Raw genomic sequence first — 25,264 nt, 5'->3', positions numbered from 1 at the left:
AACGGCGGGGGCGGCATCCGAGCTGGCTTCACTGGTGAGTCTCTCTATCTAGAGAGGATAGGATCATGCGTGCAGGTATCCAATCCTGATTTCGATGTCCGCCCGCCCTGTCTTGCATGATGCATGAGAAGAACCCAATGGCGGCCCGACAACACATACATGAACACTGCCTATCGCTCCACCTCGAATCTGCCTGCATAGCTACACTAGGCAAAGAGGCTTTTCGGTTGCTGCAATGCGAGTAAGCCTACATGATACTGACTGGTCTTGGTCCCGGCCAGCGTAGTGTGGGCAGGGGGCATGGAGGCATACTAAACCAGCCAAAGGCGTCCTGCGAGGCAGGCTAGAGAGCAGGATGTCGAGAAAGGTTTGGAAGTGTAGAAACTATGAACGACGCTACGGGAACAGCTTCCTTCTTAGAGCCGACTCTGGCATACTTATACATGTATCTCTCAAGGGAGTCGACATACACAGGGGATACTATCGACGCTGTCAAAGAAACCGTCGTTCGACACCATCAAGAAGGTCCTTACCTCTGACGGACCACGCATCTCAATACTCGCGGAGTTGAGAACCCAGGAGCTTGAAAGTCTTCTTGAATCAATACTCACTGACACATCAAGTTAAAAGGATGGATTTACCAATTGAGACAATGACATGGTCGGCGTCAGATCTTGGTTTCTTTGGATACTCCGAGCGAAAGGCTGTGGTACTCACATCCCTAGACGGTGAGGAGGTTTGTGGCGACCTGTTACATAAAGCTCTCGGGGTGGCTAACACTCCATAGCCTACAAGCCAAGCCCTTTATACCAAAGAAAACTGGGAGCGATGGTTTAGCTCTGTAAGTTTGAAGCATTCTCCACCAGCCAAGCAGCAATGCTGACTACAAGTGCCAACAGTCACAAAGTAGCTCTCCGGACTGGATGGACTTGAAGCCAGGACTGTGTGTGATGTGAGTCGAAAGTTCTCAGATACTGGGCATCCAAACGTTCTATTCTACATCACAAGCAGGCAATGCTACTATGGCATGATATACTGATTCCGAATAGCCTGTGTAGCAGGGCTCCTCCGATGTCCGAAGCACCCGGCAGAATACAATACCTCCCGTTTACAGGAAACACTTGGAAAAGAATCACTAGAGAGTTTCACGTATCTCGAAATATTAAACGAACGATAGCAAGACTGGTCCCGTGCTTCTCTTCCGCCCGTGAAGATGACGCGACGTCAGGTCATCTCAAGATGTGTTCGTTCCTCCTTCGCGACTGTCTACCTCAAGAGTCTGACACGTACTATAGCCTTTTCTGCGCGCATGTCTTCAAGTCTGCCGGACGATCTAGCAATGTCTGCCACTTACATACCGAGTACCGGGACCACGTTCGCTGTGGTGTATGGTTGTAACGATGACCAGATGAGAATCATTGAGTCAAAAGTGCGAAGAGCAGGCAAACAAGCCTTCCACCCACTCATGATGCCAGGGATATTCGAAGAGCTAGAGAGAGCGAGGTTGGTTGAGAGAGTCGAAGATCTGTTGGATGATTTCACACTTCGATCAGAGAAGCTTGAGACACATCCCTGGAGTCCAGACGCAGATACGGACGGCTCAAAGGCGCAACAGCATTTATCTCTCTGTGTTAAAAGCCAGAGTTTGATGGACCAAATTCGTATGGCAAAACGACAATTGACAAAGTTCTCAAAGGAGATTAACATCATAACGACAGAGCTCGAGTCTCTCAGCGGGGTTGAGTACATTCACAAGAGTGAGCCAAGAGCAACAGAGATGGCGAAACTAGGGACAAAGATGAAGAATAGGGTGGACGACATCATGATAGAATACGACGATAAGATTGATGAGTGCCAGATGATGATTTGCAACACATCATTGGCAATGCAAACAGTAAGTCATCTTTCAGACGCGAGACTTGACTCCAAGAGTCAAAGGTAATAATGACATCGGCAGGTCTGGAACCACATTGCAAGGCAAGACTCAAAGACCAACACCAAGATGTCAAAAGCAAATGCTGCCATTGCAGTACAAACAAAGGTCGAGAGCGCTCAGATGAGGACAATCGCGCTTCTAACAATGATATATCTCCCCCTATCTAGTGTTGCGGTAAGCCATTTATTGCAATTTGCTGAGACTTCTTTCCATGAGTTCCTCTGTAAGTACTAATTGAGGACAATCATAGGCTATATTCTCTATGGATATGTTCAACTGGGAGGCAGTTGAAGGTCAGTCTATGGTATCGAAACACATTTGGCTATTCGCAGTCCTTGCAGTTGGCCTCACACTGCTCACCCTTGCTGCATGGTTCTTGGGGACACGGCGAGAGAAGGCTATGGCGGATAAGTCGGACAACTACTTCAATTCACCGCAAAGACATGACACATTCGAGTATGTTTAGAGAGGGGGGTCACTCTGTTTGACTGAGATGAGGCAAGGGACTTGTTTAGGGCGAATCCTGGTTTCATCTGGAGAGGCGGCCACCACTGTAGGAATTTTCGACTGGATATTGTGGGCGTTCAATGATGTAGGTACACAGGCGGTGATATATCACTGAGATCCAAGGTTAACAGAAGTCGGCGTGGATATTATGAGCTACTTTGCTTCATACTCACTGGCGTGTAATGATGAAGTTTTCACCCTATTATTCTAGAGGCTTTAGCTTTGGCGGTTACCGCACGTTCAACTACTCACTCACGTAATTTTTATTTGAACGCCACCTTTATGGATAGTTCAGCGAGACTCAAGCAGGGAAAAGGAAAATAAGTGTACATCTAGTACGGTTTTCTATGATTGAGTCTTTGGGTCTCAATGGCCCCTTTGCCCCAGGACATGGAGAGGACAGAAATCGTTTGCATTCTCCTACTACCAACAAAAAGCTTAGGCGAGGCTCCGGCCTGACGAGTGACACTTGATGCGCAAAGGCAGAGGCTTTTCACCGGACGTACAGAAGCTTGTCATCCATTTCTCTTGATAATAATGATACCAGATACTTTACCTAGTCCATTTAGTCCACGGTGAAAATGTAGGCAAATCATTCATGTTGTGAGTCGTGTCGTTGGAGCGAGGATCACCAAGAGGAAGGTAAGGTTCATATTGGTTATCCAGTCTACAGGGGTTTCAATCCTCTTCAGATCATACAGTAACAAATGCAAGAGTTACATGTGTAAATCCAGGAACGGTGCGAACAAGATAGTCAGAAACCCTATTTGTATCCATATCCGTAGTGTTCAAAGGAGTGGAATTGACTGGCGTCTGAGCATTAAGTACGGATGCTTCAATGTTCAAAATCTTATACACCCCACATCTTGAGCCGTAAAGAGAAGAGGAACGGTCCGCAGACCTCCATGCTCAGTAAGAATGCTTGTTGTTATCTAAACAGCTCGTATTTCTAGGCTGCCATTTACGCAGTGTCATGACCAGCTGAAGCTAAAGTTCAACTGTTAGGTTGGGAAAGCAATAGCGTGAGTCTTGGACGTCTTGCATCTACCTGCACTAAGCCAGATGAAGAGATGTAAAGAGGCGTGGCCGTGTGGGAGGGATTGGAGATGGTGCTGACAGACGCCGATCGGAGGCCGCGAATCGCGGCCCCTCACTCGTACAGGCCTGTTGACGATGCCGCGGAGCCGAAATGAGGGTGGAGCTGGCGCGTGAGGGAGTTGAATGATGGCCTGCAAAGGGGAAAATTGCGACCAGTGAGGATCGTGATGGTCCAAAGACACATTTCCATACCTCGGAGAAGCGTCACTTGATGTGCGTTCGTATCCGTACATAGTCGGAAGTAGGGATTGCTACTACACTGCTCAATGGAGTCCTCCTCTTCCGTTATGCTCATGAAAGGCTGGATAGTGAGTGAGTGGGTGAATGAGTGAGTGACATGGAAGTGAGTGAGCAACGGAGATTTTAGTGAGAGACGGCCGCTGACTAAAGCGCGTTATCAAGTGGATTGCGTAAGGGGACTCGACGAATTGTGGCTGATGGCGTGCGCCAAGTCGCCAACCAACGCCTGCAAGCTGCTGCATGGACGGAAGTACCGAGGCAGAGTTAATGCTTGGTGAATCCAAGGACTAAACAGCCAGTTATTGTTGCTTGTCTGATGCCTATGGGCAGTGCGACATGGGTCGTTGGATACTCAGCAGGGTAGGTAGGTCAGTCTTCAGATATTGTAGCGAGCTATTCTTGATCTCCAAAATTTGACCCTTTTTCTGACTTGACCTTTGCAAAAAACTCTGGGTGCGTAGCAGAAATAATAGACAGCAAGTCAGCAATAGGGGAACTTCCCAGTGGTGCGGATCCAATCGGTACAACGGCAGGGATGCAACGTGGAGTTTGGCAGTGGTGGCAGACCGCAGTGCATCACAACAGGACGGAAGGTGGGTGGTGCGGCGTGCCGTGAACAGTGGAACGATGCCTTTTTTGTGTGTGTGCGTGTGTGGGATGATGATGAGGGAAGATGTGGTGACGTGAACAGTACGAAGTAGAGCATCTAGTCCTGAGTGCAATGTGCATCATTCCATGCATTCCATCATGCATCAATTTGAAGGTTGTTCACAATGGAAGTTTATTTGGAATGGCAGATATTTCTTGCCAAGAGCTGAGGTGCTCCATTGAGAGAGGGGCCGCGGAAGGCATCAACGGGAAGGATGAGAAACCTCGAAGACCTGTCTCGGGGAGTCAAGGAAAAAAAAAAAAAAAAAAAAAGAGGTGTCCGTGCTTGTCAAACTTAGGTAAGCACGCAGCGCAAAAGGAATTTAAGTGGGAAAATTAAATGGAACCTAGATACTCCGTACCTACGGATACCAAAGGTAGCTTGTTTTTGTTGTGTCTGCTTGCTTGCTTGCTTGCCGCCTAGTAGAAATTTGGGAAGGAAGGAAATAAGAAAAAAAAAACAAAAGGTCGGCCAAAACGAGATGAGAAATGGGCCGTGCATCCGGTAGTGGTGATTCTGAATTTCTGATCATGAGCAGGGGAACATGGCGTTAATCCACATCTGGTCTAGTGTCACAGTGACTGTCACGGTTGGGAGAGCTCTAAAACCTCCTTCCATTTGGGCCTTGGCATTTACTGTGACTGCACCTTGCGATCTTCGATGCTTGAGAGACGGGGCCCGCTAGGTACTCCGTCCCCCTTGCCTCCTTGTCTTTCTGCAATTAGCAACTGGCACCACCGGGACCCTGTACGCGGCACATAACAATCTGATCATCAATGTTTGGCCGTGCAAACGACACATATATCAAAATAATTCAAGTGATGTTTGTTTGCACTTTATCTACAACCTGCTTGTGTGTTGCTGTCATGGTCGTTGTTTCCACTGCTCACCCCAACTCCCCAAGTACCTTGCCTTACAATCAGACACGTTGGGTAAGGTACGGAGTAAGGTAAGGTAAGGTAGGTAGCTGCATGCCAAGGTCCTTCCCATGGTAAAGGTACAAGTAAGGAGGGAGAGGCACAGCTGGCAGGTGCCGGAGCTACCCATGTCTGCCGCTTGCCCAGCCGGACCTTCTTCTTCGACCTCGACCGAGCACGTTCTTGCCCTGGCATCTGATACTGGATGCGGAACTTCTTTCCAGTTCCCTCCCATTTGGCGCTTGTCTTTGATATTCCCCCAACCTCAACCTGAAAGCTGCAACATTTGGAAATCGGCATCAATGTCTCACTCGCCCAACCTGGCCATCGTCATCCATTGAGTCTCTTTCCCAGCGGCATCACCTCCAGTCTTCCTGCAAAATGTCGGCCCAAAGCCATCCTACCTTACCTTAGTACTCCGTACGCGACAACGATTGAGGGCAAATCCGCCATACCCCAACGGTTCACCACTACCGCTTCCTCGTGGCCAATGGCGCACGTCTTCCCATCGACGCTTCTGCATGAAAACGATGGATGAAGCAAACCAAAGCTGCAAAGCTGCTCTCTGCGTGGCCCCACCAGCAGTCCACCACCACCACCACTACCACTGCGTACAAAGTAGTGTATGAGGTCCAGACCAGGATGGCGCCGCATTGCCGGAACAGAAACATAGTTTCGAAGCCCGTCGAGGGTTTGCGTCCCCACGCTGCCCTGCGACATGCGTCCTGCGCTTGCTTCCCCTTCCCCTTCCCCTGCACCCACTCCCGCTCAACAGGGCACCAAGCAAGCAAGTTGGCAACCACGCAAACACTGCGCGCGGCGCGCCCCTTTGTCTACCGCCGATGGCACCGACCCAACCCATGCCGCCCTCGAGTCAAGCTGTCGCCATGTTGCGTCTGCCCTAGCATCTGCGGCTGCGCATACCTCGCCAGCCATTCCCACGTTCAAGCCTAGGATACACTCTCCACCCGCACGCTACGCCTCTACGCCTCTACGTAACGACTGTACAAATACAGATCTGTACAGAGTGTACAAATGGTCTGTACAACTACGGAGCAGAAAGATTATGGGTCAATCTACATTGTGTAGCTCAGGTCCCCGTCTCTCTCACTCCCATGGTCCATCCATCCATGGGCCATCAGGTCTTGTCACTGGCCCCATGAGCTACCTCATGGACCATCCCTAATCGCACACTGCTGCTCCCAATTCGGAAGTGTCGTGTCCCCGGTCAACCTCTAGCGGTGGCCGTCATCGCCGTGGGCCGTGGGCCGTCGTGGATCATGGACCGTGGGTCGTCTGCTATGGAATTGTGGCTGCTGTTGGGGCAGGGCCGGACTGATGTTTGGTCTGCCCCCAAACTCGATCCCAAACTCTAAGCCCATTCCTCGAAGCCTTTTTCGTCCTGGTTCCTCCTCGCCGTCGTTCCAGACCTACACGCCTCCGCGCCTTTCCCTTCCTGTGCTTCGTCAAGAACCCGCTACCATTCTTGTAATGCTTATCCCCCCATCTTCTTTCTTCTCCTGGTCTACCTTATTACCTTAGTTTAATCCTCAGTTTCCTCGACTTGCCCCCGAGTTCCCCCCCTCCCCATCTCTGCCAAGGAGACCCGTTGGGCCTGTTCCCCTGCTCAGACAACGTCAGCTCGTCTTCAGTCCAAGCCCTGCAATCGTCGTCCGATCTTGGATCCTCTGACCGCGCATGTTCCAAACAAAACTCGAAAACGGCCAGACTTGACACCTTGCTTCTGCGTAGCTGCTGCAACATCCATTTTCGATCACGGCCAACGGGAATCTTTTTTGGACTTTAATATCATCGTGAGTTTTGTCTTGGCATACGACTTTTGCATAGACTTACACAGTGATGCCCTTTAGAACCTACATATAGAAACATATTTGTATAACGGAGCCGACAACGACGAAGACGACGGATACGACCACGATCCCTTCGAACCGAGGCTTGTTTCATTGGCACGAACAAAAGTACCGCAATGCCGAAATCAGGGGAATTTGCCTTCGCTGAAGAACGGTCTTCATCATCCGTAGAAGATTTTGACCTCGATGACGAACACAAGGAACCATTGCTGCCCGGCTCGACCTCGATCTCGCGCCGGAGGCAACGAGGAACACTGCTTGCATGGCTTAAAGGACGGCCAAAGTCATTGTTGAGAAAGTTCCGTCGACAGCCTCGATCCCTCCCGCGCCTCCTACTCCGATATACGTTCATGTTCATACTCTTCATCATCGTTACAACACCGATATTCTTCCCGTCGTACACGCGCCATCCGAAGCACTACAAAAATTTGAGAAAAAGATGTCTGGTGTCCGACAGCCTTTCTGGCTGCGCCAATATGCAAAACGAAAAGGTATTCATTGCCGTCAGTTTGTTTGACCCAGAGGGCAAGATTGCAGGGGGAGAATGGGCCAAGAATGTACTGGACCTAATCCACATGATTGGCGAGGAAAACACATTCCTTAGCATCTACGAAAATGACAGTGGTGACTTGGGTACTGCTGCTCTGGAGGAGTTTAAGAAAAATGTGCCATGCAAGCACAAGATCGTCAGCGAGGGTCAGGTCGACTACAACGTCTTCCCGCATGTCACCATGCCTGATGGAACACAGAGGTTGAAACGCTTGGCGTATCTGTCCGAGATGCGCAACCGCGCGCTCTACCCATTGGACCAGTACGACACGGATGCAGGGATTGTCAAGTATGACAAGATCTTGTTCCTCAACGACGCGCTCTTTGCGCCGGTAGACGCCGCTCATCTACTGTTCAACACGAATGCGGGCGAAGACGGCAAAGCTCACTACCTGTCGGCATGTTCCTTGGACTATGACTGGAACCCTTTTCTCGAGTATGACCTTTATGCGCAGCGCGATGCTGAAGGGTACTCCAACGGCATCCCGATCTTCCCCTACTTCACCAACAAGGGCCAGGCAATCTCACGCAAGGCCATGCTCTCGCAGACAGATGCGGTCCCCGTCAAGAGCTGCTGGGGTGGAATGGTGGCCATGCAAGCCAAGTACATCCAGAACCTGGATAAGAAGCTGCCGACGAAAGACTGGCAAGCTATTGCGCACCACGTCATTAACCCAGATCACCCTCACAACACCACGACACCAGTCCGATTCCGCTACGAACCCGAGGTCTACTTTGACGCCTGCGAATGCTGTCTGTTCCTTGCCGATGTTACGAGTGTCGCAGACAAGGCCGGAGAGCCAGACATGGGCGTCTTTGTGAACCCATACGTGCGCGTGGCCTATCGCAAGAGAACACAACGCCTCGAGCGTGTTATTCGCCATTGGGAACGGCTCATGGCCCTGCCGCAGGAGATCATTACCTACTTTTCACGGTTCCCGACCCCGAACCCTCACAGAGAGGTTGTCGAAGGGCAACGCTTCATGGAAGAGATTTACCAACGCCGGGAAGGGTGGAAGATGGTTGAGCGAACGGGGCGCAACGGCATGTTTTGCGGAGTCCGGGAGATGCAGCTCATCAAGGAGGGCCCGCGCAACGGACGCAACTGGGAGAACCACTATAACATCCCATGGGCGGAACAGCAGTTGAACTTCCCCATCTGATTTCATTCTCGATTTTGACGGAGCTTGTACTGGTCGGTGTAATGGGGGACACGGCGCTTGTGGTTGGTTAAACTATGGAGCATCAGCATTACTTTTGTTCGGCGGCATTGGATGGATAAACCTATTGGGCATAACGACGATGGTTCGATACGGGGAGGAGGGTTGTTGGGTCCCAAGGCTGTATGCCACCCAAAAAAGGGGGGGGGGGGGGGGCGCGAAAAGGGGCAATGGGGTTTTTGGAAAAGTGTCATAGACGTACTGGCACACTTTGTGCACCTTGATACCACTTTCGTTATACTTTTGAATATACTACTACCAACGATTCCTCTCGGTGGCCGCTGCTACTACCCCTTGATCATTGGCTATCGACCACGCTTGGTAAGAAAAGCCCATGGCGTCAGGCCAGTTTATATTGGATGAGTGTGTGACTATGCCAGACGCCTTCCTTATGCTACGTTGTTAGGTAAGATAAGTAACGTGCTCGAACACGCTGTCACCCATAAGAGTCCGAATCACTCAACACCGATCTTTTGCGCCAGTGAGGCCGAGAACCACACGTCGTGGACACTTTTCAACACAGGCTTGAGACCAGAGATGTCAACGAACACCGACTTCATCCATGATTGAATGTTCCCCATTGGACCCCTGTTCGGTCCTAGCTGCAGTGCAGTAACTAAACGCGAAGTAAACCAGACGAGCCCAGACCCAAACCCAGAGACCCAGACCCAAGCACAACAAGTAAGTTACCTATTTGCATTCCCACCCCATGGACCGAAAGAAACCCAAACGTGACACTAAAGAGAGGGATAACGAGAAGCTAGCCTCCCAAAAAATAACATGCGGACGAGGCGCGCATAGACAGGCAGTTATCCGATAGACAAGACGCCCGCCCAAGAACCCAAAGTCACAAATAGCAAGTCCAAAAAGTCCGCTCGCTCAACAACAATCAAGGTGGTATCTTGGAGGAGAAAAGACACTGGCAAGCCACGGCCGTACTGAAGATTGGAGAGAGACTCATTCATGCGTCAGGCATGCTTCGAAGAGAGAAGCAGTCAAGATAAACACTTAGGCTGCGACGGCGGGGGTCGCCTTTGCCTTTGTGGTCTTGGGCTTGGTCTCCTTCTTCCCTGCCTTGGTGGCCGCGGCCACCTTGGTTTCTGCCTTCTTGGCTACCGACTTGGCCTGCGCAAGGTGTGTTAGTGATGAAGCTCAGTCATCAAGTAATGACAAGAAGAGTTATCAAGAAAAAGGTCTGTATCGTAGGGATGGGGTAGAATAATTGATCTCTTGTGGCAAGCGCGACTTGGACACCCAGGTTTGCTGGACAAGAACACAACATGATGGGACCGAATCCAGAATAAGATTCTCGCCAGAAGCAGAGAAATTACAAGGTGGTTCTGGTGGAGAGAGAGAGTTGCGCGCCTCCCACACGTGTTAGGTACAATGTCTCATGAACATACCTTGGTAGCGACAGAAGGGCCCTTCTTGGCGGTGGTGGCCTTCTTCTTGGTGACGCCGACAGGCTTCGCGGCCTTGGCAGCAGTAGAAGTAGTCTTGGGCTTCTTTGCGGTCGTGGTGGTCGTGGTGTTCTGCTTGCGAACAGGAGCGGTGTCGACGACTGGGAAGAGACGCGGCTTGGAGTTGCCGGTCTGGGAGCGGGTTCCTTCACGTGCCATTTTGACGTTTGGTCTGGTGTCGCGATGGAATGTTAGTTATTGCTTTACGATTACGAGATTGACGCGATTGCGATAGATGTAATGCGACGAGAAGAAGAGGTTGTGGTTGTGATAGCGCTCGTGAAAAAGTGACGTGAAGAAAGAGAGAGTATCCGTGGGAGGAGGGGAAACCTGAAGGCGAATGGCGGATGGCGCGATGGGCGGGAAAAACGGGCCAAAGTTGGTACTTTTTGAAAGACTCACGGTTGGATAAAGACGATGTAAAAGTGACGCGTAAAAGCTTTCTGAAGCTGCAGAATTGGGTTAATCCAAAGGACGATGGGAAATGGTAAGTTTGCGACGAAGAGTGGTGGAATGGCGAGGTGTTGTTGTGAGAAAGGAGAAGATGGGAGGTGACGTGGTTTCGTGTTGCGGCGCGAGGGGAGGGGAGAGGGGGAGGACTGCGGATATGGCTGATTGAGTGCTGGCGGTCGGTGGTGCTGGTGGTGGACGGTCACAAGGGGCACACACCACACACATACGTCTTCACACACACCTTTTGCACGGGAGGAGCGGTGTCGGAACACATGTTTAGGATATTGGATCATCATGGGCAATGTGAAGGAAATTGATTTTCGTATTGTTGATTTTCTTTCGGCTAACTAAATTATCTTTCAAATGAATGGAGTCAAGCCGTGCCTTCTTTTTTGATGAATTTGCGAGAGGATAGAATGGAAGGAGCACCTTGTTCACCTGCGATGGCAAGATGGAGGGACGGGAAGGAAATAGGCAGAGGCAGAGGCAGAGGCAGAGAGACAGGAAAGAGCGGGACAGCCAGTGATTGAACTTCCAGGTTGGAGGGAAGGAAGGCACAAGAGTTAGACAGCTGCGTCTGATACTGTTTCTTTCCTTTCCTTTCCTTCCCTTCCTTCAGGTAAGGAAGGTACTTTCAGTTACCTTCTAATCTGACTACACGGTCCAAGTCCTTCCTGCTCTTTGGCCTAGACAATTTGTTTTGACCCCCCCCCCCCCCGTGATTCTTGGGCGTCTTATCAAGAATCAAACACGGCAAGACGGCCTGATATTGCGCCCCTTCCCACTTTCATCCATTCTTCACCACACCTAGGGTACCTACCTAAGGTACCTTAAGCTCAAAGTTGGCAGTCGCCAGTGTCCCCCCCCCCCCCCCCCCCCCCCCCTCCCTCCCCCCCCCTCCCCCCCCCCCTCTTCCCTCCCCCCCCCCCCCCCACCCCCCCCCCCCCCCTCCCTTCCCCCCCCCCCCCCCCTTTCCCTTGGCTGTCACTGTCCTCCTCCATTTATTTCTCTTGCATCTTCCACTTCTTCCCCCCATCCTGCCCATGTCGACCCTCTGATTTGAACCTCTCTCTCTCTCTCTCTCGTAAACCTTTACCTTTCCCCTCTTTTTGCCTCTCTGCTCTATTCCGCATTTCACTATGATTTTCTCCCTTAATTTCCCCGCCTTGGCGCAGACCCGGCAATTCAGCGGTGCCCGACCTTGTTAATGAGCCTGCGCCCTTCTTATCTCCCTCCCACTTCCAGCCTCCTCGGACTCGGCGTGGGGTTCGGCCTACGTTGATACCTCTCTTCGTCTTCTTTGTCTACATTTCTCATGATGTAGCCACGTTTTCGAGCGCTCGTCGGCATGTATACAGTGACCATCGAATCAAGTTTCGAGCAAAATGCGGCTACGGCAATTTCGTTAGATGGCCCCGATAGACCAAGCACATGATGGACCCAAGCGAAGGACGCGCCAGTTCTAGACCGACCGAAACGACCCCGGCACGCGACGTCTGGCGCCCAACTGCCCGGTGTCTGGACTCTGGAGTCTAACGCTCTGGGCTCCCGTTCCCGTGCTCATTCATGGCTACGGATCAGATGGCTTACGGTCTATCTTGTTCTTCACCGATGATGGATAACAGGCGCCTTCCCCGAGATTCCCCTGTACCGTGTCTACAGTCTAAACCACCGTCGACGGTTACTCTATCTCAAGATCGAATCTCCATCCTTCTTCAGCGGCAACGTCCGCCTGAACCGTGCAGCGCAAGCGTGCCCCATGACCACAGCAAACGCCACGCCCGCTCTCGTACCCCTTCACCGTGCTGTTCCTGCTTCACATGGCGAGCTCTTCATCTCAGGGGCGCACATCCCCGAATATTGAGGTATCGAACGAGGGAAACAAGATTTATCAAGAGCATTCCACGAAATAGGAGAATGTGACGACGCCAAATGGACAAGCCCGTTATTTCGCCATTTCCTGTCTCCATGGCCTGCGCACGTCGCCTTGTGCAAAGAATGGCAGACAGAGAAAACGCCCTAGGCTGCAGGGTATCGTAGCCACAGCGATGATCGTCCAACGGCGCGCCCCAAGGCCTTCCCGCCGCGCTGTCTGCATCAAGGGTCTGTCCGTGCTGTCCCTGCTGCTGCTGCCAGAACGTTGAGCCCCGCAAACGCGCTTCTTCAGGAGCCCACAAGGACATACCCCCACGCGAGCGACTATTTTCGAAGCAACTCAGAAGTCAGAAAGCCCATATCCATGAATCTATGCTCAGCATTTACAGATGTGACACACCCGTTTGGTTGTCACTATTCAAAATCCAAAGTCGGAAGAAGAGTTCAATTTGATGGTTCACATATATGCACGAATCCTTTCCACCAAATGCAGCCCCTCGCTCGTTCTGGCCATCACCCGCAACATACAAGTGTCCCCCGCCGTCCCAAGCTTGCTCTGGGTTCATACCGATAGGCGTACTTCATCAGGTCCTTTTGCAAGCTTTTGAGCTCCTTGTTGAGTTTCTTGCTGCGCTCCAAAATATCTCTTACTCCCTGCATCATGGCATCGTCTGCCCGGTTCAATTTGCCCACTTTCTCGCGGATCGCCTGTGTCCGCCGTCGCTCACACGACAAGTGGTCAATATTGACAGTCGTCACTTTGCTAACCTCGACCATGGTAACTCCGGGTCGTTGCGCCACTGCCTGGACATGACGCCATTTTGTCTGTAGTTTCAGCTGCAGAATGAATCCCCTGGATGTAAGACGTAGTTGCTCGACTTCGGCGCTGACTGTAGGTTACAATAGGTGTCAGTTACCTGGATGACTTTTCAAGTAGAATTCGGGAAGAGGCTTGCACTCAACAACACGTTTGCTCAGCTCGGTTCTTTTGCGGCTGATCTCCAATGAACGACGAACGAGCTTGTTTGCCTCCTCCTGTTGCCGTTGGCGATGCGAGGCCCGGACTTTGGTGACGAAAGATGCCAGCGCTCTTCTCCACCATCTTGCCTTTCTGGGCTGAGCCAGCTCCTCTCGATCCTCGTACCTCGCCGAATCCCTGACATCCTCGATTTCAACAACAGTCACCTTGCCTAAACCCCAATCTTTCTCACCACAGAGAGTCTTCTCAGACGCGGACTCGGATGTGACCGACACTCTATCTGATGCGGCGTCCCCCCGTTCAGACGCTACTTGCAGTTTTTTAGCAAGGGCGACCGCAATGTCCACTCGACTCTCAATGCCTTGAGATTGCACAGCAACCTTACACAAGGAAAGAAGCTCGTCGTACCACTTGACGACCTTCTTTGTTGTGAAGACGGCCAAGTCAACATCGAGCTGAAGAGGGTTGGGCCCGAGAACCGAAGAAAACATAATGGCATTCCAGAGAGGTTGTGTGTTGTCGTCGCTCCGGTCAACTCGCCTGCGAGCCTCTCGAAGGGCGACGGAACTCGAGGTCGTTGCCAATTTCATTCCACAAACGGGATCTGTCACCTGAGCATGCTCTTTCAGCGTTCCGCACATAGTCAAGACTCGGCCGGGTTTGAAGCATACCTCCATGTACTTGAGGAGAAGCTCCTGGGTTGCCTTCTGCGCACTACCACTTGGCCCACCCTGTTCGAGAGGGTGACAGTAATATCCTGCTGGCTCGATGCCCCACGGCCTTTTACAGTCACTGGCAATGCGAGGATGACAAGCAAACGAAAAAACCTTCCTCCAATCGAGAGTGCCTCGCTCGTCGGCATTCGCCCTTGCCAACCCTGACATGATGTCTCTAAGGGCTTCCATAGTATCCAAAAACGCACGTCTCGCAACGCCCATTTGGTCGTAGGTCAGCCAAATATGAGCAAACCTCATCTATTTTATGTCAGTGATGTCTGAGAACGGGCGTTCGTGCTTGGGAAACCAGTTGACTCACTTCCAAAAATACAATCTTCGGCGTCTTGTCCTCGATATTTTGCCCACGTCTCAACCTTCTCCCCAGCAACTCCCATCCTGCCAGTTGTTTTTGGTGCTTTGGGAGAAGCAGATACCTCCACAATGATGTCAAGCACTGGGGAATATCATCTCGAGTTGCGTAGTAGCGGCATTTCAGGTCGAACCTGAGCCGATTTGCCGGCTGTTGCATGGACTGCCGCTGAACCGTCTTGGTGCTGGTCGTGTCAGGCTCGACCCCGGGGAGCGGCTTCTGGACGGCAATGTTGATCGAAATCGGCATCATTATGAGAGAGACAGTAAGCTTGGTATGAGAATCTCGAAATACGAGCATCCTCACGGGCTCATATGCTGAAGAGGCACGTACCCTTACGAGCGTGGCACGACCTTGGTAGGCCAGGCCCCGACTGCTCGGCGACCCTGAGGTCCTTGATTGCGGGTAATTCCATTTGTAACTCTCGGTGGCTTACATATTTCATGTGCGTTTTGCTGGGTTCGGCGAAGATGGCTTCACGAGTCGGCGACATTTTCTCACAAGTCGAAAGCTATCAGGTCCTTGAGGCCTTGAGCCTTGAGGGAAGACAACTTTGGCTGACGTCTTCGTCAACCCGAAAACTCTCTCCGCAGCCACGCAAGTTACACCACCCTGACGCCACCACCCTGACGCCGTAAATATCACAGCCTACTTGACTCACAATTGAACCCTGATTATGATGGTCCTGAAAACAGCGGAGGGTGGCTTTCAAGTCTTTGCAGATTTCGCGGCCCCATCGCGGGGTGGAGATTCTAATTTTTCGGCGACCTGTTGTGGACTATTCATTGAATACCATTACCGGCTGTTTCTTCCTCATCCATCATGAGTCGATTGTGTCGTGCAATCGACTGCCGATCATCGTGCTTTTTGCGACTAAGATTTTTCTCATGACTTCACTCTCTTACGACTCGTGACAAGACCTTGGTGGAGCTACGAGTGAATTTCTTGATGGAGTCCACGACCTTTCGATATCTCCAGAGGCGATAGCGAAGTCACTCGTCGATTAGAGAGGCCTCCAGCTGTGATTAACAGTGCTCAAACTGAGTCAATGTTAAACACTTTGCAAAGTTTTCCATGTCAGACGGCGATACGCATGACTCGATAAATTTGAAATTGGATTCAGAATAGGGCGTTCAACAGTTTTACACTCTCTCCCAAGCACAAGACCGAAGCTCGAAGAGTTCTACATCTTTCCAAGACTCCACGAGCTGAGCTTATAGTAGAAGACGTTCTTCGGTGGAGGATGGTCGATGTGCTTTCGAGACCGCGCTGTATCTTCAATCTCTTTCGAACAGATTTACACTCATACAAAGGAGGAAATGAAGGGAGTCGTTGTATAGTATCCTAGCAGTGCCTAGAGTTGGGAAAGTTTACGACTACAAGAGAGAAGTAATCAGTGATAGGGATGGCGGTTTGAAGATGCCTAATTGAAGACTGATCATGGGGCATTAGAATGATCTTGCCGCTGACTTCTCATGAAGTGACTCGATCACCTGGCTATCCGATATCAAAGCTCTTTGGACTGTGTAATGATAGATGGATAAGAGTTGGAGAGTTCACCATGCATCGATGTCAGGCTGAGGGGCAACGGGGCCAACAAGTTGAAGTCACACCCTCCGGGTCTTCTCCGCATTACTACCAATGAGTCACTTGAATTCCTACGTCCCTTTACTTGGAGAGACTTTCAGATTCACGCTACGGTCCCTCCAGCGAGACTTCATAATTTGTTTTTTCGAGAGAGACAGCTGACCAAGATGATATCTTCAGGTTGCTACATGGGCTGTCCATAAAGGGGGGAAATATCATTTTCTTTTGTCTACTCTGATTCAGGGACGCTTTACTCAACCTTGGATCGTGTCAACAACTTTTCCAGACACTTCATATGTGTCGTACCTTCTTCAAGATCTTGATCAGCTATTGCCCATGTCCCCCCTCCACCGCGCGGCAAACTTCCACTGCACCCCCGCACCTATGAGTGCAACCAGCTGAGCCCCAACACACAAAGTAAAAGCCCACCCCACCCCGATCCCGCTCACCATGGGCATCACAAAACTCGTGCCGCCAGCGGCGAAAAGACACCTGGCGAGGTTGACGCTAGCGCTAGCTGCAGCGCTGCGGTCGGGGAAGATGTCGATGAGGTACGTCATGACCAGAGACTGCGTCGAAACGGCGGTCCAGCCCGTGATGAAGGTCGAGATGATGGGCACTGCGATATGTACCTGGCGAGGGAAGTTGATCGTCCATCCAAAGACTGCAATGGAGACGGATTGGAGAAGTGCGAAGATTGGTATGAGACGAAGACGCGCCTTTTCGATTGGAAACCCCGCATTGGTGTCCGAGCCCGTAAGGGTGCTGCTTTCTTGGTCATTGCTCTCGTCATACTTTGCCTTGACACGCTGATAGTCAAGATCGAGAAGCTTGCCCGTGACTAGCGTGCCGATCATGGAGCCCACGCCGTTTGCGATGAACGCCAGGCCAATGTGGGTTTCTGATAGGCCGTAGCGTGACTTGAAAAGACTTGACATGGCTGTGATGCTCATCTGCCATACCGCGTAGTAGACGGCGAGAAAGAACACGATAGGGGCAGCGCATCTGTTGAAGAGGATCCGGAGGGGTCCGGTGATGTCGACGTGCTTGACAAGTGCCTTATTTGAAGTTGCTCTGTTGGCATGCCATGATATCTCCGAGGTCCGTTGGTAGATGATCAAGGGATACTTTCCCAGACAACCCTTTGGTGTTCTGGTACCATTGCCGACGACAGACCTGAGAGTCTCTGGAAGTAGAAGTAACAGCAATGTGAGGAACACAGCACAGTAGATTGCAAGGAACCAAAAGATGCTCCTCCATCCAAAAGATCCGGCCAAAGCACCTCCAATGACGGGCCCAACGGCAACTGGAACAAGCAAGCCGGCCTGAAAGACGCCCATGTACCCGCCCCTCTCTTGCCGCGTCGTAATATCGCTAATGACCCCAGAGCCTACAGCAATTGTGCTCGCGCTACCGGTGCTCTGTAAACATCTGAGGATGATCAACGTTGCGTAGTTTTGGGTTTCTGCGAGACCGATGCACGCGCCGAGAAATACGACAAAGGTGCAGCAGTAGGCGACTCGTCGGCCTTTGACGTCGGAGATTGGACCCCATAGACTTGGTGCTAGACCTTGGAATATGAGGTAGGTGGTTACTGTGAGGTTGGCGAGCTCTACTGAGACGCTTAGGTCGTCGGCGACGGTGGGGAGGGCTGGGAAGTAGATGTTTGAGGCGAAGCCTGAGACTGTGGTCTAGGTCAGCAGAGAAGCCAATGTCTTCGGAATAGCTGGATTGATTTACAAGTGGCTGCAATCGATACTAGAGATATAATGACTCTTTTCTGGTGTTTATCGAAGATGGTGTATGGTTCGTGAGGTTGATCAGATGAGGAGTGCGTCTCCGTATTATCGGCGTTGAGTGTTCTTTCTGCACTTGGAGGGGTCATCTTTGGCTTTGGTCTTCTTAAGTGAGGTTGACGATTTTGAGAAGAGTTTGAAGTAATTCCTTGCTCTTTAGACCGGAAGAAGGAGGCATTGGTCTAAATACGGCTGCAGTCGATGTCGATGTCTCGTAAACTTGACCGTGACGAACGGCTTCCGGAGTTGAGCCCCACTATTTCGGAGTTGAGACTTTGCCCCATCGTCCAAGTGCAACAATGAGCACCCTGGCCTGAGTCTTGCATCCATACCCGCTCCTGCGGGCTCCAAATGCGCTTATTGATCTGATGTACTCAACAGAATATGGTCTTAGCTTCTAAGGGCCTTTATCAGGAAGAATGTAGGCAATTCCTGCGGATGAGCACGAGACCGAGACTCAGCTACAAAGATCTCCGGATCTGTGAGTTCGGAGCCGGAGCGACGACCCACTATTTCCGACTGGGCCGTCCGGCTCGTCTGACTCCACTTCGAGCGGCTGCCACCAGCTGGCAGCTTCCAGAAGTAGATCGGAGCTTCCTTCCCGAGTTGTGTGCTCATCTTTCAGGTGACTTCACCTTCTTTCCCCGACGCGACTTCAACCTTACTTCTCAACAGCATCGCATGATTGCTATTCGTGTTACTACCGCCTGAATAATGAAGGACCGGCACCATGTCGACATTCAACGGACTCGTCGCGGAGTTCCCTGACATACGAGGTAAATCCCCTGCCCAATAATGCACACAGCGATCAGTCTGCTGCCTCACAGGATTCACCTCGCACAACCAGGCATATCTGTATCGCGGCATATCACTTACCACTCTACAGTTGACTTCTTTCGGAAGCATCCAGACCGTCGTCCGCCTCTCGCGTGTTTCCTGAGCCATATACACAGTGACCACTTGGCTGGGCTTGACTCCCTACGGTCCCCTTTCGTCTACTGCTCCGCAGCCACTCGGGAGATGCTCCTCCGTCTCGAGCGTTACCCTTGTCGCATCAAACACGCCAAAGGAATCCTCGAGGCACGTGTGCAGACGTACAAGCATCTGAAGAATCTGCTCAAGCCGTTACCCCTGGAGACCCCAACCACGTTGGAGCTGTCGCCAGGCAGTCACATTCAGGTCACGCTATTCGATGCAAACCATTGCCCTGGTGCTGTTATGTTCCTCATTGAGGATTCGTATCGCGCCATACTCTACACGGGCGACATCCGGAGCGAGCCATGGTTTGTGAATACGATTGCAAGGAACCCAGCCGTGATCGAGTACACCTCTGGCATGAAGACGCTCGATAAAATCTACCTTGACACCTCCTTCATCAAGGACATACCCTTCCAGACCAAGGCCGAAGGCATTGCAGAATTACTCCGCAAAATAGCGCAATACCCAGATAACACCGTCTTCCACATCCAAGCATGGACTTATGGATACGAACACGTCTGGATAGCTCTGGCCAAAGCTCTCAATTCCCGCATTCATGTCGACGACTACAAGATGCGCATCTTTTCGTCTCTCACTAGCAAGGTATCGAATGATCGCTTCAGCTCTTCCGTTCATCTATGTCCAGAAGCTCCTGCTCTGGCAGGCTACGTATGTGGGAATACACCCCACCCCGGGTGCCTCACCCGGGATGAGAATGTTCGACTTCATAGTTGCGAGAGGGGAAACCTCTGCAACACGGTGAAAAACTCAAAAGTGGTGTCAATTCAGCCAATCATCGCGCATCTGAGGAGCGGTGCTGACATTGCTGAAGTGGGTGTTGGCGGCGGCGGAGATGATCTTGAACGTGACGCTGAGCTCGACCCTCTGTCAACGGAAGACATCACGGCAGTCTCGAAGCTCATCGAAGATGCGGATATTTCCCCAGAGGCAAAGCTTCGTCTTTCCGAGTTCCTCGAAACGGGTGCCAAAACGGGGCGAAGCCTTTCTCTGGATCTCGATATTGCGTCATTTGGAGAGAAGAATCAGGCGGCCATCATGGACGCCTTCCAAGCAGTTGGTCGAAAGAAGCACCTGGAGGAGCAATCCACACAAACCACGCAACCAGCAATAGACGGGCTAAGCGGGAAACTGCCGAGAGTTATCACGTTTCCCTACTCCCGGCATTCGTCTTATCAAGAGCTATGTGACCTGGTTCGAATCTTTCGCCCCAAGGATGTGTGGCCTTGCACAGTGAATCCTGTCGACTGGCTCAGAAACACCACGAGTATACGATACCTGTTTGGTAATCTCTGCTCTGGCGATACCTTCGCCCACGACATGGAGATGGAGAAACTCGCCGAGAGTCTGAGAATCCTCCAGCAACCGTTATCCCAAGGTCTTGGCAATCGTCATTTGCCGGCCACTGAGGCACACACCACGGCGTTACACTCATCCCATAGTTACGAAAGTATCGCATCCGATCCTTCCGCCGTTGAAATAGAGGAGACACTTGTGCTGGGGCTCGATAGCAACCCCGGGTCCGTTGAGACACGGCTCCCCACACGGAAGCAACGTGACTTCTTCTACCGGGGCGGAAACTCAAAGCACACTCTAGATACTCCGATCCCGCCCACTGAATCGGTTTCGCTCATAGCATCTGCCGGTGTTTCTCGCATTCGGGCAGATGCGTACTTTGCCATGGAGCAAAATCTCCTCGGCGGGGAGTGGACGCCAATTAGCCTCCTCTCTACTATTGATCACCATACTACTCCAGATAAGGATCTTGGAATGGTTTGAGCTTGACCAATGTCTCAAGAGCTATATAGCAGGGCATCACAACGCAAGGATTGGGTCCACACTCAGCCTTAGTGACTATGATTATCATTGACGATCGGGTCTTGCTCGTTGACGAGCTTCGAGAACCAAGGAAATAGGGCCTCAACGCTGTAATATAACCAACCTCCCATGATAGTGACTGGGCCATACATGGGTACACGCAAACTCCATTCACGTTCTGTTTGCCGCGATTTCCTATTGTGGACGCAACGCTCCAGCTTCCGAAACACCCCACCGGCCATCAATGTACTGTCGCAAACTCTTTCCCCAGAAAGCAAGGGGCACAGCAACACCACCCACGACGAGGAGGATAGCGCCCAATTCGAAGTTGGCACCCAGGTAGCCCTGTGACCTGAGCCATGGTGTAACAGCGTAGCTCGTCGCAAAGCTCAACATGTACCCCGCTCCGCCGACAATGACCATAGCTGGCGCCGCCCACCGAGGAAAGGCTTCCGTTACCCAAAGCGTTGAAGCGATGCCGTACGCAGCCGCGCTGAAGGCGTTGATGAGGTAGGAGACGAAGATCCAGATGAAGCTCCATTTGTAGTGCACGGTGAAGCCGTACAAGAAGATACTGCCCGCACCAGCCAGGACGGCCGGGAGAAAGGCGATGAGGTAGTGTTCCGCATCTCGGATCCCGCCGTTACGGAGTGTCAAACGGCGGGCAACACGCGAAGTCAGGATGGTCGACACGGGCCAAGCGAGAAGGGAACCGATCGCCGAGACAGGGTTAACCATGGAGATGACACGCTCGGGGAGGTTATACGGCGGCTGGGACATGACCACCGCGTACGTTTCGCCAATGAAGATCATTGCGCCAAAGTTGAGGGCGTTAAGGATCGCGACCCAGAAAACGAGGGGATTGCACGCGCAGAGCATCGTCTGCACATAGCATGTCCACATCTCCCGGAACCCTGCACCGCTTTTGCGCACTCCCCATCGCCGTACCATGCCTTGCCAGACCGTCTCGGGTACAGCCTCGGGCTGGATTACCTCGCTGGTCTTTCCGCCTGGCAGCTCTTCCCAGTCGTCGTACATCTTGACCTTTTCCGAACCACCCTGGACGAGGATGTGGCCGTCAAAGGCAACGGCTGGGCGGACGAAGTATGTCTCGGGCAGAAAGAAGAAGGCGCAAACGAATACGGCGAGACAAGGGACGAGCCAAGCGGTATAGAAGCTTCTCCATCCCGGGGCCGCGAGTGCCGGGACGATGCGGAGGGACACGAGGCCACCGCCGCACCCGATACTCCAGAACATGCCTAGAGCATTAGGGCGCTCGTCGATGAAGGTCAAGTCAATGACAATCAAGATGGACTGCAGAACACACAAGTTAGGTTAGTCGAGCACCGGGAAGAAGGACGGAGAAAGAAGGGCCGTCACATACCGCACTCAGGCTCAACCCGGCCGAGAATCCCTGCAAACTCAAAGCCCCGAGGAGCTGGTAGAAACCCGAGGCATTCGCAGCCAGGGCCGTAGCGATTGTCATAAAACACGAAGCTAGCAAAAAGACTGGCCGTCTCCCGATGGCTACCGACAGGGGTATCCAGAGAAATGCTCCGAGGCCGAGAAATATTGTGCTCGGTGTTGAAACGAGAATATTCAGTGGAAACTTGTCGGCTTGCTGAGAAATGTGTTAGCACCTGGTCGGCTGGGTTTGAGGCATCGCCGCCTGATAGGAGCAGAAGATCATACCTGTCCGTTGAACTCGACAGCGAGAGATTTGTACATTAAACTGGCAGCTTGCGTCTCCAGCATGGAAACAATCGAGTATAGTATGAGTACTCCCATGGCGACTAGTCGCTTCGGCAAACTCCAGTTCAACGGGTCATAGGGCGAGTTACTCGGCATGGGAAGCTTGAGCGTCTTGCCATCAGAGGTGATGAGGTAGATGCTGCCAGAGAGGTCGGCCGAGGCCGGCCGGTCTGACGATCGACTGCTGGCGCGGCTCATCTTGACTTTGAAAGAGGCAAAACGGGTAGCAAAACAACAGAGAAAGAGGGGAGACAGAGCAAGAGAGAAAGAGAGAGATACTCGTGTAATAGTGAGCGGACACGATTATTGCAAAATTGGACCAAAATGTCAAATTAACGACGGCCGGTGTGCTGCCAGAACAACCCGATGGAGACGACAACAAACTAAGGTTGACGGGAACGGGAGACCAGGTCCCTTAATATGAAGAACATGGAATTCTCGAGAGTTTCTCTTGACATGTGGTGCGTGGAGAAAAGAGACCACGTTGGGCCCTGGGTTCGATAGAGTAGAGAGACACTGGAGTAGGGCAACGGCGTGCCAAAGCCAAAAAGTTGGGAGGAAAAAAGCGTACGGCATGTTCGGTCGTCGACTGCGACAATCTTTTGACGATTTGGGAAGGCATCACAAAAAGTTTATTCGAGTTAATTACAAGCTACAACGGGCCAAGACCAGCAAACCTCGAGGTAGATTGTGTACGGAGTACCCTTTGTAGAGTAAGGCTGATTCTTCTCTCCCTCTTCTGCTCTCTTGAGCGTGCTAACCGCCATCTGAAACCCAACGCCATGGCCCCTGGACTCTCGAGGCTTGCTGCTTGTGAGATAGCAAGGGGTGGATAAAGTGGTGTATCCGTAGGTAGGCAAGGTACGATGTGATCGTGCACCAATTTTTCCCTGGCGGGCGCAAGTGGTGTATCAACAACGGCGGAAGATGGTGTAGAGAAGGACGGCTGGGGAGTCTGGATGTGATGGATTGGGCCCGTTCCCAGTCGCGGGGTCGGCGGGGTTCAAGCCTGTTTGGTTTCCCTTCATCGCTTCATCGCAAACATGTTGGAGGACAGTTGTGGTACGGAATCGTTGTCCGACTGCAAAAGAACAGACGAAGACGAAGCCAAGCGGTGAAGCAGAGTGTGCGTGTGTGAGCAGCAAAAAAATGCAAACTCCGTCCGACTGACAGCAACAAGGTTCGTGCCTAAAGTTTAAATCGTCAATCTTGGCAGGCTATGGAGAGGCTCGGGAGGCTTAGTCGCTTAGAAGGCAATAGGCAAGTCGATGTCGACGGGTACCCCTGGGCTATCACGGGCGACTCGCCCAAAACCGTTTCAAGCGGAAGTTTATTGACAGGTTTGGCGGGCTTGGGTTGGGCACTGGACAGTGGAGGGGTCGTTCTGCGTGCTACGCTATTTACTGGGCAGAAAGTCTGATCGTGATGGAGATGAGGACTCTCCAAGTCAAATCTCGGGAGGGGCTGGTCGCCAGACGAGATTGTGAAATTGGGTGCTTATTACATAGCCTTGCGTTCAACTCTGGGCTTGGGATCTGCCTGTCGGCACCATCCGTGCAACGGTCCCAATCGGCGGCGTTTGGAGCAATATGAGTTTCGGCCGAGCCGCCGATTTAACAGCTGCTGTGGGTAGCTTGGAATTCTGCAGAAGAAGACAGACATCTTGTGCTAGATGTGAGCTTGTGACTTTGTGAGAGAAAGGATGCTGCGAGAGAAGCATGCGGAAAAACGAGTTTGCCATGGCAGAAATCAGACGGAGTATCTGCATTGGAAGACTCCATGCGTACACATAACACCCAGTACACCTTCTCGCGACCCCTTATCCAAACTGGTTGATGATAGGACCCAGTCCGAGAACCAACGTCTCATATGCACCGCTCGTCCGTTTGAATCTTTAACTGAATTCTTATTCCAACTTTCCAAGTCATATCTCCTCACTAGAGAATTCCAAGTCGTGAGAGCACGCGACTGGTTGGCCAGACAGTTACAGACGTGGTAAGCAACATTAAACCAACTAAGGTAGCCCCCGGCGGCCGAGAGCATCGGAGGGTCATCGGGTTTCAGGACATTTCGTTCGTCGTAGTCCATGGTTCGTCGTATTGCCGGATCCTTTCCTGTCTGACAGTCTGCAAGACGTGCAGAATGCGGGCAACGTGCCATCCAACGGCGGCGTGTGCCGTGTGTGTGGACTTTTCCCCCTCGGGATCCTAAGGTGCACTGTACCTAAGGTAACTCAAGCATCAAGATTCAAGGGCCCGTCGTATGCCTCCATTCGGGTCGGTGGATCGGGGCAGAATCTTCGGTTACTGATGACCAAGCAGGCAGTATCCGTAGTAATTCACGGATATTTGGATTAGTGGGAAGTGCGCGTGAAGTTCTGGCCCCAGTCAGTTCGTCCCACAGTCCAATCCACGCGGGACGGCAAACGGGAGACCCTTCCTGCAATGTCGGCGGCTGGAAGAAGCCCTGGCGAGC

The 25,264-nt window shown here is 51.9% G+C and overlaps 7 protein-coding genes across 7 annotated transcripts; 3 read left to right on the top strand and 4 right to left on the bottom strand.

Moving 5' to 3' along the window:
- Window positions 1-631: 631 nt before the first annotated feature.
- Window positions 632-2,402, top strand: CTAM01_10801 (uncharacterized protein; the record flags this gene model as incomplete). The annotated part of the gene is made up of 7 exons (XM_060526813.1): window positions 632-736; window positions 788-841; window positions 900-952; window positions 1,050-1,243; window positions 1,296-1,894; window positions 1,958-2,110; window positions 2,187-2,402. The coding sequence occupies 7 exons, from the start codon at window positions 632-634 to the stop codon at window positions 2,400-2,402; spliced, it is 1,374 nt and encodes a 457-aa protein (XP_060378601.1).
- Window positions 2,403-7,334: 4,932 nt separating this feature from the next.
- On the top strand, window positions 7,335-8,930 carry CTAM01_10800 (uncharacterized protein; the record flags this gene model as incomplete). Its single annotated transcript, XM_060526812.1, has 1 exon — window positions 7,335-8,930. One exon carries the CDS (start codon window positions 7,335-7,337, stop codon window positions 8,928-8,930), a length of 1,596 nt encoding a protein of 531 aa, XP_060378600.1.
- Window positions 8,931-9,995: 1,065 nt separating this feature from the next.
- Window positions 9,996-10,606, bottom strand: CTAM01_10799 (uncharacterized protein; the record flags this gene model as incomplete). The annotated part of the gene is made up of 2 exons (XM_060526811.1): window positions 9,996-10,112; window positions 10,391-10,606. The coding sequence occupies 2 exons, from the start codon at window positions 10,604-10,606 to the stop codon at window positions 9,996-9,998; spliced, it is 333 nt and encodes a 110-aa protein (XP_060378599.1).
- Window positions 10,607-12,732: 2,126 nt separating this feature from the next.
- CTAM01_10798 (uncharacterized protein) lies at window positions 12,733-15,140 on the bottom strand (the record flags this gene model as incomplete). Its single annotated transcript, XM_060526810.1, has 5 exons — window positions 12,733-13,099; window positions 13,344-13,579; window positions 13,793-14,365; window positions 14,426-14,728; window positions 14,790-15,140. The coding sequence occupies 5 exons, from the start codon at window positions 15,138-15,140 to the stop codon at window positions 12,733-12,735; spliced, it is 1,830 nt and encodes a 609-aa protein (XP_060378598.1).
- A 1,610-nt stretch (window positions 15,141-16,750) lies between these two features.
- Window positions 16,751-18,312, bottom strand: CTAM01_10797 (major facilitator superfamily transporter; the record flags this gene model as incomplete). Its single annotated transcript, XM_060526809.1, has 2 exons — window positions 16,751-18,111; window positions 18,168-18,312. 2 exons carry the CDS (start codon window positions 18,310-18,312, stop codon window positions 16,751-16,753), a joined length of 1,506 nt encoding a protein of 501 aa, XP_060378597.1.
- Window positions 18,313-18,953: 641 nt separating this feature from the next.
- CTAM01_10796 (artemis protein) lies at window positions 18,954-20,998 on the top strand (the record flags this gene model as incomplete). Its single annotated transcript, XM_060526808.1, has 2 exons — window positions 18,954-18,999; window positions 19,110-20,998. The coding sequence occupies 2 exons, from the start codon at window positions 18,954-18,956 to the stop codon at window positions 20,996-20,998; spliced, it is 1,935 nt and encodes a 644-aa protein (XP_060378596.1).
- A 234-nt stretch (window positions 20,999-21,232) lies between these two features.
- Window positions 21,233-22,987, bottom strand: CTAM01_10795 (major facilitator superfamily transporter; the record flags this gene model as incomplete). Its single annotated transcript, XM_060526807.1, has 3 exons — window positions 21,233-22,351; window positions 22,422-22,658; window positions 22,730-22,987. The coding sequence occupies 3 exons, from the start codon at window positions 22,985-22,987 to the stop codon at window positions 21,233-21,235; spliced, it is 1,614 nt and encodes a 537-aa protein (XP_060378595.1).
- Window positions 22,988-25,264: the final 2,277 nt, after the last annotated feature.

This window comes from Colletotrichum tamarilloi (assembly GCF_030869305.1).
Source record: "Colletotrichum tamarilloi strain Tom-12 chromosome Unknown Scaffold_52.1, whole genome shotgun sequence".
NCBI lineage: Eukaryota > Fungi > Ascomycota > Sordariomycetes > Glomerellales > Glomerellaceae > Colletotrichum > Colletotrichum tamarilloi.
The sequence above is the reverse complement of the archived record's forward strand: the minus strand, read 5'-3'. Positions and strand labels throughout refer to the sequence as shown.